Source organism: Tauraco erythrolophus, chromosome 1 (genome assembly GCF_009769465.1).
Source record: "Tauraco erythrolophus isolate bTauEry1 chromosome 1, bTauEry1.pri, whole genome shotgun sequence".
NCBI lineage: Eukaryota > Metazoa > Chordata > Aves > Musophagiformes > Musophagidae > Tauraco > Tauraco erythrolophus.
Window position 1 is genome coordinate 13404338 of NC_141465.1, and position 15639 is coordinate 13419976.

Below are 15639 nucleotides of genomic sequence, written 5' to 3' on the forward strand. Positions count from 1 at the left end.
CACTGACAAGCGGGGGTGGGAGAGGAAGAGGGGAGGAATGGATGAGTGACGTGACTTCCTGGGGTGCTGGGGCTGGTAAGGGGGTGCTGGTGTTGGTGGCCTCTACAAAGAGGCTAGGTGGTTGCAGCATGGACTCCCTCTAGGATCCCTCGACTGAAATAGCAGCCTGTGGTGCTCTTGACAAGAGGAAACCACACGCCTGGCCATCTTGCTCTTCTGAGAAATGACGAGACAAACAGAATGGTAAAAAACAGACCCTTCAACCCCGACAAAGGACACCTACTGAAGCTTTCCAATGCACTCTGGTTTTGCTTCCTGCTCTCCTTTTTGTCTTTTTTTTTTTTTTTAATCTCTGTTGCTTCCTCCTGAGCTACAAAGTAGAAGAAAAATAGAAGAACCAGAAACACAATTTTCAGGGCTGATGGCTGAGGGAGTAAGTATGTTTTAATTCACACATTGTAATTGTGGTACACTGCTGAAAGAGAAAAAAAAAATATCTGTAAGACTTCAGGTGTCTGCAGCAATTTCCTCAAAACGCAGAGGTGAGAAGTGATGGGCGGTTAACCGGATAGTTTCACAACATGTTCACAACCCCAGTAACATGTGGTTTTGCAGGTAAGTGTACTCCACCAGGAGCTGGGTCTCAGCTAAGCAGTCCCCCTCCTTTGTTTCTCTTTGGCCCTTGCTAGGCAGCCCCACACTAGATTTCAGAGCCACATTTACTGCAGCTGATGGCAGCGTGGTAGCGGAGGGAGGGAGCCCAATTTAGGAAGAGATCACAAGTCAAATATCTCCAAATCAAACACGACCCAGGATAAACATTCACGGCTGCGTGCAAACTACCCTCGTGATGTCTGATCTAAAACTCGTGCATGAATGTGACACTTTGTCTGTAACTCTGCCCGAACGACCATCTCCTGGTCCTGCAGCATCCCTTGGCTGCTGACGGTCGGTCTGCTGCAGCCCATCCTGAAGCAGCGACACAGGCTGGACCGTGCAGCAGTAGATGCAGCTGCCATCTTCACACCAGTGTACCATGGCTCTCCAAATCCAGCCGAGACGTAGGGAGATTTGCCGTATGCAGGCATTATTTATGGGCACGTTATACAGTGTCACTTCAATTGCCTTTGACAAGCTGCTTCCCAATAGTGGCACCTACTACTAGTACTGAAGGACCAACCTCCAAAAGTCACTAAAATTTGGCAGTGGATGAAACCATCTCCCTCTTTTTTGCTCTATTTACAAGCAATGCCTTAAGAGGCAGCACTGAATCCTACTGACAAGGTAGGCAGCTACCCACTTGTTCACCCAGGTTTGGATGGTGGAAAAAACAAGTTTTTAGTCTGATTGCAGGAGCAGAATCTACAATTGTACCCGAGTGACTCCGGTCAGCAACATTTTCCGAAAGTCCAGCTATGTCATTTATCAACACTGTTAGTCACTCAGGCTGTCTGGAAATCTTTTAATTAATGATTGTGCGCAATCATTGTAAGTCCTTTTTGGATTTACTGGGAACTGGAGCGACCATCCTAGTGCAGAGAAAAAGGAAGGGAAGAACGTGAATCACTGTTTTTCAAGCAGTGGTTGCACAATTATCTTCTGCCTAATTTATTCCCGAGCTTTCACTGTGCTTCAGAAAGTGCCTGAAGCTCAGGCGTTATGTGCAGCTCTCAGCAAGGAAGCCGCTGTGCGACTGAAGCAGGACAGCATGAGATCTGACCGACAAGCCAGGAGGAGGTCTGTAATCCACCAAAAGTCTTTGTGAAGACAAACAGATCAGGAAAAGCCTGAATAAACGGAGATAAAGATGTACTCACAAACCTGAAAGAAGTGGTGGGGTTAATGAGCAGACCTCACATTCTGGTCTACCTTATGTTTAAAGTAATGAATCCACTGCTGGTGTTGGCTGGTCCCTGGAGGAAGAGGGGTCAGAAAGCGATGCTGCAGCAGTCGGACGTGCATGCAGACATACAGGCATGTGGGCTGGGAAGGAGGTCCCCACATGCCCAGGGCTCCCTGCAGCATCAGGAGCTGACAGGGAGAGACAGAGCCTGGAAGGAGCAGCCAGCATATGCGACTTATCACCACATAGGAAATGCTGCAAACAATTCGAAGTCAACGCATTTTTTCAGATGTCATAGCCATCTCTAGCCTTTGCCTGACTGTTGCTAAGAGTGAAAGTTTAGTCTTTATTGAAAGGTGTTTGCTGTAGCAGCAGGTTTGCAGGGCTGTTTGGAAAGGTTTGGAACATGACAATCTTTCTGGCAGAAAATAAAATGGTTAAAGCTGACAAGGGCATTTCCTACGAATAGAAAAATACATCAACCGGGCTTGCAGTTCTTTTTTAAATCAAGTGCAGTTCCTTTTGTGATCACTAAGTGGTGAAGTTCAGACATGACGACTTCAGTAAGTGTCTGCAAGCTTGTGGAAAGTTCTTCCTTTAAGGATTTGTTTCAAAATTGCAACAAGTCTAAGGCGAGGACACCAGCAAATGCTGGAATGAATCTTTGCATCCCTGCATAGGTCACTTGCACCCTGCTAGTAGGTTTTGGTGCAAAAGTGCATAGTTCCAGCAAATCTTTGATGGGGTTTTTTTCAGTTTTGGAAGTTCTGAGAGCCTGACAATCAGAAATTAAATGTTCTCTTGTGAATCTCTGTGCTGGGTTTATGTGATGGGATTTTGGTAGCAGGGGAGGAGCTGTAGAGATAGCACCTGTAAGAGGCTGCAAGAAGCTTCCCTGGCTCCAAAATCGGTTGGACCGGTCTCTGGCCAGGTCAGACCCCGTCTCCCCTGTTGGCAGGGCCAAGCTAATCTGTGCCTCTGCAAATATCCTATTTAAGAAGGGGACAAAGGAACTCAAACTGGGCTGGAACTACAGTGAAGAGAGCAGTGATGTAGGGGACTGGCCCTCACCGGCTTTCTAGGCAAGTGGCTGCCCACACTGGGCCACTGCCACCTGACTGGAAATGGCCGCAGTGGTGGGGCTTGGAGAGCTCTGCAGTGTCCTGCTCCTGGGGCGCCCGCTGGACAGAATTCATCCCTCCAGGACTGCCCAGGTTCATTGGGCCTGTTGGGCCCGGCACAGCTGCAGCAGAGAGAGGACTGAGATCTGAGAGAAACGGCCACGCAGACACCAGGTCAGGGAAGATGGAGCGGGAGGAGGTGTGCCAGAGCTGATATTCCCCTGCAGCCCCTGGTGAGACGGCAGACGGCCCCCTGCAGCCTGCGGAGATTAACGGTGGAGCAGAGACCCACCTGCAGCCCATGGGGAACCCCACGCTGGAGCAGAGATGCCTGTGCCTGAAGGAGGTCGTAGAGAATGGTGTCTGTGGAAAAGACCCCCACACTGCTGGAGACTGACAATGAGGCAGAGATGCATCTGAAGTCCGTGGAGGACCCCACGCTGGATCAGGTGGCTGTGCCCTAAGAAGCTGTGACTCTGTGGGAAAACCTCGCGCTGGAGCAATCTGATGGGTAAGGATTGCATACTGCGAGAAGGACTCATGTTGGAGAAGACTGTGGACTGTTTCACATGAGGAGCAGGGAGAGAGCAGGGGAGCAGGGGAGAGTGTAAGGAGTGCTCTCCTTTTTAAGAGCAAGGAGCAGCAGAAAAAAAAGTGTGATGGACTGACCTGCAACTTCCCCCTCTCCCCCATTCCCCATCCCCCTGCACCTCTGGGAGAGTTCAGGGGAAAAAGGGAGGGGTGGGGCAAAGGTGTTTTTAAGATCTGGCTTTGTTTCTTACTATCCTCTCAAATAACTGTTAACACATTCAATCCATTTGTCCCCAAGCTGAGTCTGTTTTGCCTGGGGCCATGGCTGGTGGGTGATCCCTGCCTGTTCTTATCTCGATGCTCAGGCCTTTTGTCACATTTTTCTTCTCTCCAGAATATCAAGGGGGAGGAGTGAGCAAGCAGCTGCATGGTGGCTGAGCTGCCGGCTAGGCTAAACCACGACACTCTCCATTTCAAGGCTGGCAGCTTTCCCCTCTGACTTGGTCCAAGGCCTTGTTCCATAGACTGTTGGCACTATTTGTATCACTTAATAGCTGTAAAATGGTCTGGCAAACCCCAAAAGAACCATTTTTCACTGATTTCACGTTTTGGTTAGGCCAGAATGCTCTTCCAGAAATCTTCCAGGAAAATGCAACTGTGAAAATAACTCAAGGAAAGGAAAATGAGATGTGATACCACAAAGGAAGAAGACAATAGTATGAAGCAGTTGCAGAGTGAATTATTTAACCTACTCAAAAGCACACCCAAAATGTTTCTTTAGAGGAATACTGATACTTGAGCTGTTTCTGTTTTCAGATCCTTAATTACCACTTCAGAGGAGAGAAGGAACTGTGTAAATGTATATGTGTAAGTATGTCTGAGAATTTTTTTGTCACGTTACGATTTGGGCTTCCCCCAAACTATTTGCATGATTCAAGGTTAATCTGTGCAGCAATTCAACTAAAAGAAAACATTTTTAAAGCAATGATAGAAATTTGGAGGAGTAAGAATCTGCAAAAACTTAAGCCACCTAACGAGAAAGCCGAAACACAAAATTTACTTTACCAGTACAAGTTTGGTTAGCAAATGAGGTCTTGCTGGCTGGTTCCCCCACCGCGTGGTGCATGAGTGACCCGTGGGCTCAGGGTTTGGTTGGTTTCAGCAACGTGATCACTGCTGGCAAAAAAAGAGAAACACAGGCGTAAAAATGACAAAGCAAAAAAGCACAAAAATGATGACTCAGAACAGCTGTGTGAGCTATTTTTATGTCATCTCAGGAGAGGATAGAGAGGAAGGTGTGTGCTTGCGGAACGGCAGCCCTGACTTTCTGAGGGGCAGGGCTAGGGAAGGAGTGTGGACCTGCAGAGATGGAGGCAAACTCAATGGAGGAGAGGGAAGACCAAGGCTTTGATTTTTCCCCGAGGCAACATATGACCTAGGCTCTGGCTTGGGCGCTTGGCTTGCTCTGGTCTCCTTACCTGGAAAAAGAGTTGTGTTACAGCAGCATCAGCAGCTCCTGGGTCTATACACACGGAGTGCAGACTCTTAACTAGATCCTCTGAGTTACATGTTGGGGACATTTGTACTGCTTATTGCAGCATGACTATTGACCTGAGCTCCTTTCCCTGAGCTCAAGTCAGGGCCAGAGTGGCCTTTCCTCCTGCCCCCCGCAGACATTGGGTGCTCAGCCATCTTAGAAATCTGGACTTGCATTTAGGCACTTGTGAAAAGATAACGTTATGGAAAAGGCACTTGTGAAAAACTCAACCTCGTAACCCCGTTAGCCCTGTTTGCCTAGCAGCCCGGGTGGGAAATCTTTGGTTTCTGGCTCTGACATTTGTTGCCATGTCCCCTGAAATTTTTGTTATTCAGTTGATTTCCGGAGCGGTAGGAGATTTTTACGAGGTACTTCTTACCGTATCTGCAGGGAAGGGGAAGTCCCTAGAGTAAGAGCAAAGGGTATAAAAAAGGGGAAGCCACGCTTAATGGATCAGTCGCTCACTCATCTCACTGAGCGCACAGCTAAGATGATGGTCACTTGTCTGCTCCTCTCCAGCGCCTGGACCGTTGCATCAGGTAAGTCCTTTGTCAGTCTGTCCGTATCGTTATCATAATGGTGCTGGGGACCTTGGTGGCCATGCCAGCCTGCTGCTGTGTGGCTCGGCACTGCAGTGTGCCCTCTGCCACCCGCCCGGGGCCATCCTGGTGGTGACAGGGCACTTGTGCCACTGCATGTGACCGCACCGCTGGCATGGAATTCCAGCCATGTCCCTGCCGGCCGTGTTGGCAGCATCCTTTCCTTAACACACCACCCGTGCGTTTACAAGCTGCAAACAGGTGTACAAAGTATTTACAATTTGAAAATCATAAACCAGACAAATGCTCCCAGAGACGCGTGTGAGTGAAGTTTGATTTCACCTCCTGTTGTGGTTGTGGTTTGAATCAGAGCATGGCACTGATTTGCTTTAGCCAGGACAGAATTTTCTGTAGCGATGGACGCGGCGCTTCTAGGTGTCTGCTCGCACCACTATAAGTGTGAATACGTTACATTTGCTTTTGTAATTAAAAATCATGTAGAAAAGCCTGGATTTGCTTCAAAATACCTTCCATGGTCACAGTTTGTATTCTGCCTATGGCACTGCTGAGCTCTGAAAAGCAAAACGACTGGCACAGCTTCACAAAAAGCTGGTTGCTTGGTCTCCAGCAGAGATCTGCCTGGCCATGGCCACAGCCACAGAGGCAGCAGGACGCAAGCGAGCTACGTTGGGTGGGTTAGACAAGTGTACCTCTGGGCACTGTCGACAGCCTCACTCTTCTTTAAAACCTGCAGAGATATTTCCCTTGCTTGTAAATCGAATTGTATGTTTTCAGTGCTGTTAAGTGTGCCTGCTGATATCTCCTTTCCCATGCTGATATACACAGACTTTAAATCTATTATCCTAAGAGGACTGTGGCACAAAGATGTCAAACCTGCTACCATCCATTTTGCTCACCTGTCCCCTTAGTTTTTTCACATGTCTGTGAATTGGAAGAGGAGACTGATACTTTTTTTATTCTTTTCCCTGGAGACCTTTAATACCATGGCGTTTATGCTATGAAAGTTTTCCATCTGTGGGCCTTCGGCAAGGTCTCAGCTGCATCCCAGCTGTGTGGCCTGAAGCATGAGACAGAAGGATGGATGCAGTTTGTCTCCAGTCCTCCCTCCCTTGCTTTTTAATTCTTGTTTTCTGGTCTCTTGTCAGTCTCTGGCTGATGCACGATGTATAGTGCTACACATAGTAATTTTTAGCAGCGTTACTGATATGCTTCTCTCTGTGCTGCAGGAGGGCTCAGGGAGCAGGAACACACCAGTGGCTGTTTGGGAATTAGCACGGCTGAATGTGGAGGGAACATCCCCACAGGTGCCTGTGGGATAACAGTCTTAGCAGACAGAAATCAGTCGCTTCGACACCGGAGCTGCCTTTCTCAGTGGCTCGCTCTGCGGTGCAGGTGCCAGGCTGGTGAGATACCTTGTGTGAGAGGTGTCAGGTCCACTGACACTCTCAGGGCAATTCTTTCGAGTTGTGTTTTCATTTTCTCCCTGGACGGAGGGGCAGAGAGACCCTCCAGAGCCACTCTGCCCAGGAATGAGGGCGAGGGGCTGGAGGGGCCTTTGCCGTGGGTGGGTTGCAGAAGGGTGGTGAGAAATATTGAGTGCATCACCTGCTTCTCCTCCAGGCTTTGTGCAGGTAATGAACAGCAAGGTCCAGTCTGTCCAGGCAGGAGGAAACGTTAATTTTTCATGCCAGTTGGTCACAAAAGAAGATGTGCTACAGGTGACCTGGCAGAAAGAGACGGACGGGGCTGAAGACAACATAGCGACTTACAGTACAATGAATGGCCAAAAGATAGCAAAGGACTATGTCGGCCACGTGAGCTTTGCCCACAGTGAGTTAGAAGTCTCAGCCATCTCCCTCCATGGAGTTACCCTCCAAGATGAAGGGTGCTACAAGTGCATCTTCAACACGTTTCCCTCGGGGGCTGTCAGTGGCAGGATGTGTCTCAAGGTTTACGGTAAGACACTGTAATTGCGTATGGGCTGTCATCTGAGGACCAAATTGTTTTCCCTGGGAAAAACCTTCCCTGATCACTGGTCATTGCTAAATCGCTCTGGGAAAGGTGGCTCAGCTTCCTTGCTGGTTCTCCCTCCCTCTCTGGTTTTAATTCTGATGGGAAACCAACATTCAACAGTTCTTTAATTTTCTTTCCCTTTAAGTCAACAACATCCAAAAGCTGACGTGTAACCCATGACTTCCTCCAAGTTTCCCTGGCCGTGTGCTTTTCTGACAGCTGGCCTGCCGCAACCATGAACCCCCTGCTCCTCTGCTTCCTTTCGCTGCTGCTCTCACCTCCCAAACCTGGAAATCAGGCACTTTGTTTCTTACTCTGCCTTTGGTCTTAAAAAACTTCAAAGTATTCAAAAGGCAGAGAGACATATGTGTGACCAGAGCATCTGGAAGCTGATTTTGAAGCTGTGGTATAAATGTCAGTAGTTAGGCTGGGCTCAGGAGAGGGATGTGGAAAAAAAGGCTGAAATACAGCGCAGCTCATGGGCTTTGCCACAAGAATATCTTGTGTAGGTCAGCATCAATTAGCTTGAAGAGGAGAGTTAAATCATGAGCCAAGGTGGCAACACTTCACGTCTCCATATGAAATAGTCAGCTAGCAAGTACAAGCTGAAATATAGACAAATAGATGAGCTCAAAAGGAATAAGAATGAAAAGCTGTTTATCTTTTGTGGGAGAGTCTTGGTTTTCTGGCAGGGAGAAATCTGAGATATTAAACATGCCCTGAGGACACCCTTCTAGCTCCTGACTTTCTCATCCTTGACTGCTGTGAGGATGTTGGCCAAAGATCGTGTCTCTCAGTGTCCGGGACCTGCTGCCAGTGGAATGACCCCTGCTCAGTCTTTTGTTTATCCCCAGTACTTTCTGCTGACAAAGACACAGACACATGCCCACACACATACCCACGTGTCAGGAGTCCTTTGCGGGGGAAAAAAAAGACACTCCTGACTTATAGGGGAAAGATGGCAAGCAGTAGGGGAAAGGTAGTGAGGGAAATACGAGGGAAAACCAAACCTGGAACAAAAGTTCTTTTTCCTCTCTCTTGGGAAAGCTCCTAGAGCAGAAAAGAGAAATTAGGAGAAATTCACTCAGTATTTCAGATATGAAGAGGAAGGTTTTTCCAAAGACACCCTGCCCTGAGTCATTCAGAGCATAAACACTGATTTATACATTACAGGAAAATATGGAAGGGTCTTGCAGATGGATTTCTTTCTCATTTATCCTGTAAATCTGAACATGGAGTTCAATTTGTTTTGGTTTGTTGCTTTGTTTGTTTTTTTAATCCACGAAGCGGAAATATTTCCCAAAATCACCAACCTTGTGGCTGTGATTCATCCTTCAGCAGAGCTCTACTTCAAAAAACAAAATGTTTTTCTGTTGCTACACACACTCCCGCGAGCACCTCTCCCTGCTTCTCAGATGAAACCCTATCAACTGGGAAGGATTTCACTTCTGTCCTAGGCAGGCATGAGCCCACTGCTCCTGCTGCATGTCATGGTGGCCTCCCTGAAACGTGCTTTATTGAACACGTCCTGAAGAGCCACCATAGAATCATAGAATCGTCTGGTTGGAAGAGACCTTCAAGATCATCGAGTTCAACCATTCACCCTGCACTGTCAGGGTCCCTAAACCATATTGCTAAACATCAAATCTACGCAATTTTTAAACACCTCCAGGGATGGGGACTCCACCACCTCCCTGGGCAGCCTGTTCCAATACTTCACAACCCTCTCTGTAAAGAAATTTTTCCTGATATCTAACCTAAATTTCCCCTGGTGCAACTTGAGGCCATTCCCTCTCGTCCTGTCATTCATAACATGGGAGAAGAGACTGACCCCCATCTCCCTACAACTTCCTAAGGTGGATAAACCAAGTGTTTGGCACTGTGACAGAAGATTTTGGTCCATGTATGGCATATTTCATTGAAGTTAATTTATGTGATGCTACTTAAAAGCCACAGTCTTACTCCCTTGTTCCTCAACTCATAATGATGGGAACAATTTGTCTGAAGAAGCCCAGAAGACTCCCCGTGCCGGAGTGTGAAGACAGCCAGGAATCTCCCAAGGCTTAGGGATTCAGGGAAAGGGGCGCAAGCCGGAGTCACCAGCTGAAAATGAAATGCTGCCATGCCTTTGCCCTCAAGAGGGGACTGCCAGGGAGTTTTCAGGCTGGTAATTGCCCGATTACAACAGCCTTCGGAAGAGGGGCAGTTCCAGGATAGGCACCATCACCGCATGATGAGGGGAAGTGAAACTGCGTAAGAACTGGATACGACACTGAGAAAAAGAAACAGGTATGACTGGAGGAATCTCAGGCCTGCCTGGCTGAAAAGAGCAAACTCAAGAAGGAGCAGAAATTTCCCACTCTGTAGCAAAACCTATTTTGGAACAGAGCATCTGCAGGTGTGCTTGGCAAGTCGCTTTTCAACAGCCTGCTCCTCTTCCCTCTTCATTTTGCTTTGGAAATCTTTTGCCCATGATTACCAAAGAGGATGAGAATGAAACTCAGGAAGAGGATTCAGTGAACAGATACAGAGAGAGGGGGATGTGCCACACAAGCATGGCCCAGACTTGCTGGGTCACAAAATTACCCGGGCATTTGCTGGGCTGTCTTCAGAGACCTTCTGCGTTCATCATAGATGACACCATTCACCAGGAAGGCTCAAGAATGGCAGCAAAGTGCCATTACTATTTCTTAGACAGGGAAACTGAGACACGAGGTTGCTGGTGCACATCCATATGGTTGGAGGAGGCTTTCTGTCATCACAAGGCATACCATAATTCCTAAAAATTACAAACTAACAAACAGTGTAGCAGGACTTTACTGCAAAAGCAAGTACTTAAAGGTTTTGACTGTGCATCTATTACAGACACTTGCTAAGGGGAAGCTCAACTCTACAGGATTTTTTTCTCGTGGTGATCTTTCCTTGGGGCCCAATGTGGGAACAGAGAGGACTGCTGAGTCAGAGAGGATCACATGTGGAGTGCATGTGCTTCTGCCAAGATACAGAGCAATTTTTATCCCCTCTGGAAACACCTGTGACAGCTTTCCTTTACTGCTTTTGGATGTCGCAACCTAATATTTGAAGTAAATGCTGTGGGTGGATATGTTATTTTTATGCATCCCATGAGTGAAAGAAGAAGTTCAAAGATCATTTATTAATCAAAACATTATTGTTTGTGACACTTGCCTTTTCAGACACAGGAGATTTTGAGAAGTTCCAGCTGAAATCCCCCTACATGCTTTTCTTGTTGCTCTTGGAGCAACACTAGTGGGTTTCATCAACTCTGTGGAGTTTGAGTTTCTGTCTATGGGTGATGTAAAAAATGAGAAATACCTACTTCTTTTTTTTTTTTCATAGGCAGGCACAGCCATAGTAAATAAATGAGATCTAGCCATTAAAAAAAAAAAAAAAAAGGCAAAAGTGATGGTATACAATGTCTTACTTTCAAGTTGAGGCTTGGAGGATCCAGACAACCTCCTGAGGTGCATCTGGAATTGTAGCAGGTTATAGACATCATTATGCATGTGAGAGAAGCCTTTTTCTCCTTTAACAGGATCATTCGGTGTCTTCTACACCTCATTCATATGCAAATAATCTTTTACCTCCCAAAAGGAAAAAGAAACATTTTTCCTAAGCAGAAGAAATAGATTTTTTTGTTGTTGTTGTTTAAAAGTGGGATTGCTAAATGATAGTGATGTTTGCTAGTGTTGGGAAAAATATTAATTTCAGCATAAGTATTGTACTGACCGTTGTTATTTTTGCTATGGAACTAATAATATACACATGGACTACTACTAAATATGGTAATAGATACTTTTCTAATCAGAGGGCATTCGTATTAACTCAGACTTGAATGAAACTAGAACTGCCACTGCACTTAAATGGTTAAAAAAAGTAATGTTCTCAGAAACAGGGACCTAGAAGTAGAGTGTGGTTTGGATCCCTATGCCACCAGCACATGCACTGAAGTAGAAGGCAGGCTGGTGAGCTGCCACATGGAAACCTCTGGATTGAACTTCTAAATAGAGCTTTATAGATCTTGGCCTGAGCAAACTGAGCTAATGAGACTGGCTTTGGGCAGAGGGTTGGACTAGATGACTTCCAGAGATCCTTTCTGACCTAAATTATGATATGATATTATGGCTGAGGAATAAATAGGTGTTTTTCCACAGGGGATAGACATGTTCTTATGTGTTCACATCTCTCCTGAAGTTCTATCCAGGTTGAAATCAGTTTCTTGCACTCTTCCCCTTTCTTTATTCCTTATAAATACAGTTCATATAAATAGGAGTCAACAAGCAGGCTTCATGCAAGTGAGTAAGCATGAATGATGCCTACAGTTCATCCTTCTTGCTGACTAAGACTAAATGTGGCTGCAGCTGCAAATCTTCTAGGGTGAGGAGTTCAGAACAAATGATCTTTAATGAAGGCTTTGAAGGATACCACAATGCCCCCAAAACCCAACACCAGAGAGAAGAAAGTACAAGCACAAAGTCTCCACAGGTGAAATCCTGTGGTGTAACCACATACAAATTAATTATTACCATCTTGTATAAATAGATGCATTTAGTCCTTTGATCCACAAGCTTGCACTTCTCAAACAGTGATAAAGCTAATCCTGCAGATAGATTTAAGGAAAAAGAACAAGAATTTTGACTCATTGGTGCAGTTCAGCCCTTTCAGAGAGAGGAGGACACAGTTTCACTACCTGTTGCTTTTTACTCATCCATAATCAATCACCACTTCTCAGCTGGGATGCTGCACTGCTGCTGTTAATAACAGAATTGAATGCTTCTATCCTCTTGTCCTTTATTTTGGCCAAGCTCTTCATTTCCAGACTGCTACCTGATCACTTTCGTGTTTATTTGTCACTGTCAGGACATTGTGGAAGGAGAGACAAAATTAAATACCAAAGTTGTCCTCCAAGATAACGGTAAACACAGATGCTCTTTGCTCAAGTGTGAGCAGAAAGTAACGGATTTTGTCACTTTGTGTTTACAGCCATCTTGAACCCCAAAGTGGAGGCTAAGCTTATACCCAGCCCAGGCAAAGCTGAGGACTCTGAGAAAGTGGTAGGGATGAGTTGCTCAGCAACAGGGAAGCCAGCTCCAAAAATCACCTGGCGCCTTCCCAGCATCCTGCAGTGGAAACCGAGGGAGTACCACGTCAGGCTCAGCAATCAGACCGTGACTGTCATCAGCAATTTCACCCACGCCCACTCCAAAATCCTCCAGGAGTACCCTATCGCCTGTCTGATCCAACACCCATCTCTAAACCTGACCCTGGTCCTGCCCACGGACAGCCTGGCACAGGGTCAGTATGCAGCCCTACTCCTGGCCTGGAGTGGGGAGGAGACGGTGAAATGTCTCCTGGGGTAGATGCGAGAAGGCACCAGGAAGAGCATCCTGGACTGGGGGAGGGACAGAGGAGGTGCTGAGGATCAGCCAAACACCCTGGGCAATGGCGTACAACGTCTTACTGCCCATCGGGTCCCCTACACACTGTGGTGTGCCCCTGCCTCTGCTGAGGACTTGCGGGGTTTCCCTGTCACCTAGCCTGACACACCAGCAGGATGTGTCGACTTTGGGCAACTCAGAGGGGCTGGGTGCCGCACACCCACCTGAGCCGTCGGACCCCAAGGACAGGACCGCTGGCGATGCCACTTGTGCGCATGCCGGCATGTGCTCCCGGCACCCCCATCCACCCCGTTTCACCCTGGGAACCGGCCAACTGGTGTCTGAAAGAAGGGGTTTGGGGTTGGTTTTATTTTTCACCATCGTGCACGAACTGAGTACCTGCTGCTTTCCCCACAGGTCCGGACAGCAGGGCAGCACCGGCCATTGCCATTGCGGTGGGGGTCCTGGTCCCCCTGATTTCCCTCCTCCTCCTCGCCTGCCTCCTCCGCCGTTGCCTCAGGAGCCTATGTGACCCAGAGAGAAACCCAGCCCAGCCATGCTGGGTAGGTCTGCTTTTCCCCAGGGTGCGAGGCTCACCCACACCGGTCATGGGGCTCAACGCCGAGACCCAGCTCTGCGCAGCCACTCCAGGGCTGGCTGCACCGGGGGCAGGGAGGGACGAAGGGATCAGCTTCCTGGACAGCTGGGTAGCAGCATGCTGGGAAGGGGAAACCTGAACATGCTTAGCCGGAGCCCACAGGCACCCGACAGCGCTGACAGCTCAAAAACATTCACTTTCTCAGTGATGAGGCACGATGAGAGGGAAGTGACGCTGTGTTACTATATTTATACACAAAATAGTTGTGCAAGTGGTGGCCATATCCTTGCACTGTTCTTCTGCATCTTTTAAAATAACCTCCTTCCAGCATGGCCAGTGCAGCTTGTGGAGGAGGCAGCTTCAAGATGCGTCTCAAACAAGATGGGGTCTTAAGAGGAAAAGCATGCCTCTGTGAGGAAAGCCCAGGCTGCCATGCTGGTTGTCCACCAAGGCTGTCCTCATGCAGTGGGTGAAGGATGCAAGCTCAAGGTGGGGGCAAACAGAGTGAGGTAGCATCGTTTCGGAAAATCGCAGCCCAGTTTTGTGCTGAAGGCACCTCAGCTTCCTTGCAGGACATGCCTAGAGCGTGCAGCCTGACTTTTGAAGAGTGCTTTGCAGAAAAAGAAGCAGTGGGAAGAAATGTGATATATGTCTTCCATGGGCACCATGCCTTTAGGTCCAAGCTGGAGCCTACTGGGGGGTTGCAAGGGGAAAACTTCAGTCTCTCTTCACACAGAGACACGCAAGGACCCATTTGGCAAAACGAATAGCCCAGATCTTTATCCTTGCACTTAAAACATCCATATATTTTGAAGAAGGAAAAAAATCCAACAACCTCTCTTCTGTTAGGTCCTGCCTGCCTGTACCAAGGCCAAGAAGTGCGGGCAGTACGGAGCTGCGGGCAGGTGGGATCCTGGAGTGTCCCCTCAGCCACAGCACATTGCTCAGCACCCAAGCAGCTGCCCATCCTACACGTGCGAGAGAGAAACTTCTCACAACGGCACCTTGAGCTTCCAAACAAACCTGCTGTGACTCACTCCAACAGAAACACAAAAAAAGGACGATTTATAATAGATATTTATTTATTCTGTTACACTATAATATTTTGTTTTGTAGAAAAAAAAAAAGCTGTGAAGTATTTATTTGAGACTCAGGCTGGCTCCATGGATCTGCGCAATGAAAGCCACGTTTTGTATTTTCTGGGGTTTTGAACATTATGTTTATTTCTTTCTGATATTTTAACATTGCAAGCTCAAAACTGGGGATTGCCTGAAACAGGCCAGCATTTTTTAGGGGTGCTGGCCTGGGAGGCGTTGCCGATGGGCCAAAGGAGATCCCTGCCAGGAGCTTGGGTGCAGAAGACCCGTGGAGCAGTCTAGTGCACCGCTGTGAGCTTTGGGCATTTGAACTCATTCCCCAAAGGGCACAAAAGATCAGGCCAAGACTATGGCTGGCCCAAACTTGTAACTCAGACACAACAGATGTCAAGCCAGGAGTCATCAGGGATGAGGAAGTTGCCAACTCTGACTTCTACCAGCCTTTCCTAGAAAGTAAAGTAAAAGCAAAGAGTCTGCAGAGCTTTCCATCTCCCCTCATCTTCTTCTTCGGTTTCCACAGCCCCCTTCTTAATTCCCCTAATCTATCACAGATGCTTTGTGTTTCCAGACAACCCACCTGCCTGCAGGAGGAAGCAGGGAAATAAAAGCCCAGTTGGAGGGATAGTATGTTGCCCTGGGGTGGGTTGTGTATATTTGGTGTGGTGGCAGGTGAGTGCAGTGGGAAACAGGAGGCTGGTGGCAGGCAGGACAAGGGGGTGGGTGCTGCAAGTGAGCAGGGATACACCAGCTCAGGACAAGTGAATTTCAGTATTGGTGAAATTCATCGCTTATAGCCAGTAGGTCAGATCTGAACAGTTCTCCTGAAGTCTCTGAATTCCACCCTGTGCTCATTAAACCTTTCCCTGCATGCTCAGGGAAGCAGAAATGAGCCCCCCTGGCTGACGTGGTCTTGTGGGCAGCATGCAGATGGCTGGTGTAGGCT

At 47.7% G+C, this 15639-nt stretch overlaps 1 protein-coding gene across 1 annotated transcript; it reads left to right on the forward strand.

The window, feature by feature from the left end:
• Window positions 1-5438: 5438 nt before the first annotated feature.
• LOC104380213 (nectin-3-like) lies at window positions 5439-13738 on the forward strand. The gene is made up of 4 exons (XM_009987656.2): window positions 5439-5571; window positions 7213-7548; window positions 12607-12918; window positions 13419-13738. Exons 1-4 carry the CDS (start codon window positions 5481-5483, stop codon window positions 13736-13738), a joined length of 1059 nt encoding a protein of 352 aa, XP_009985958.2. The 5' UTR covers window positions 5439-5480.
• Window positions 13739-15639: the final 1901 nt, after the last annotated feature.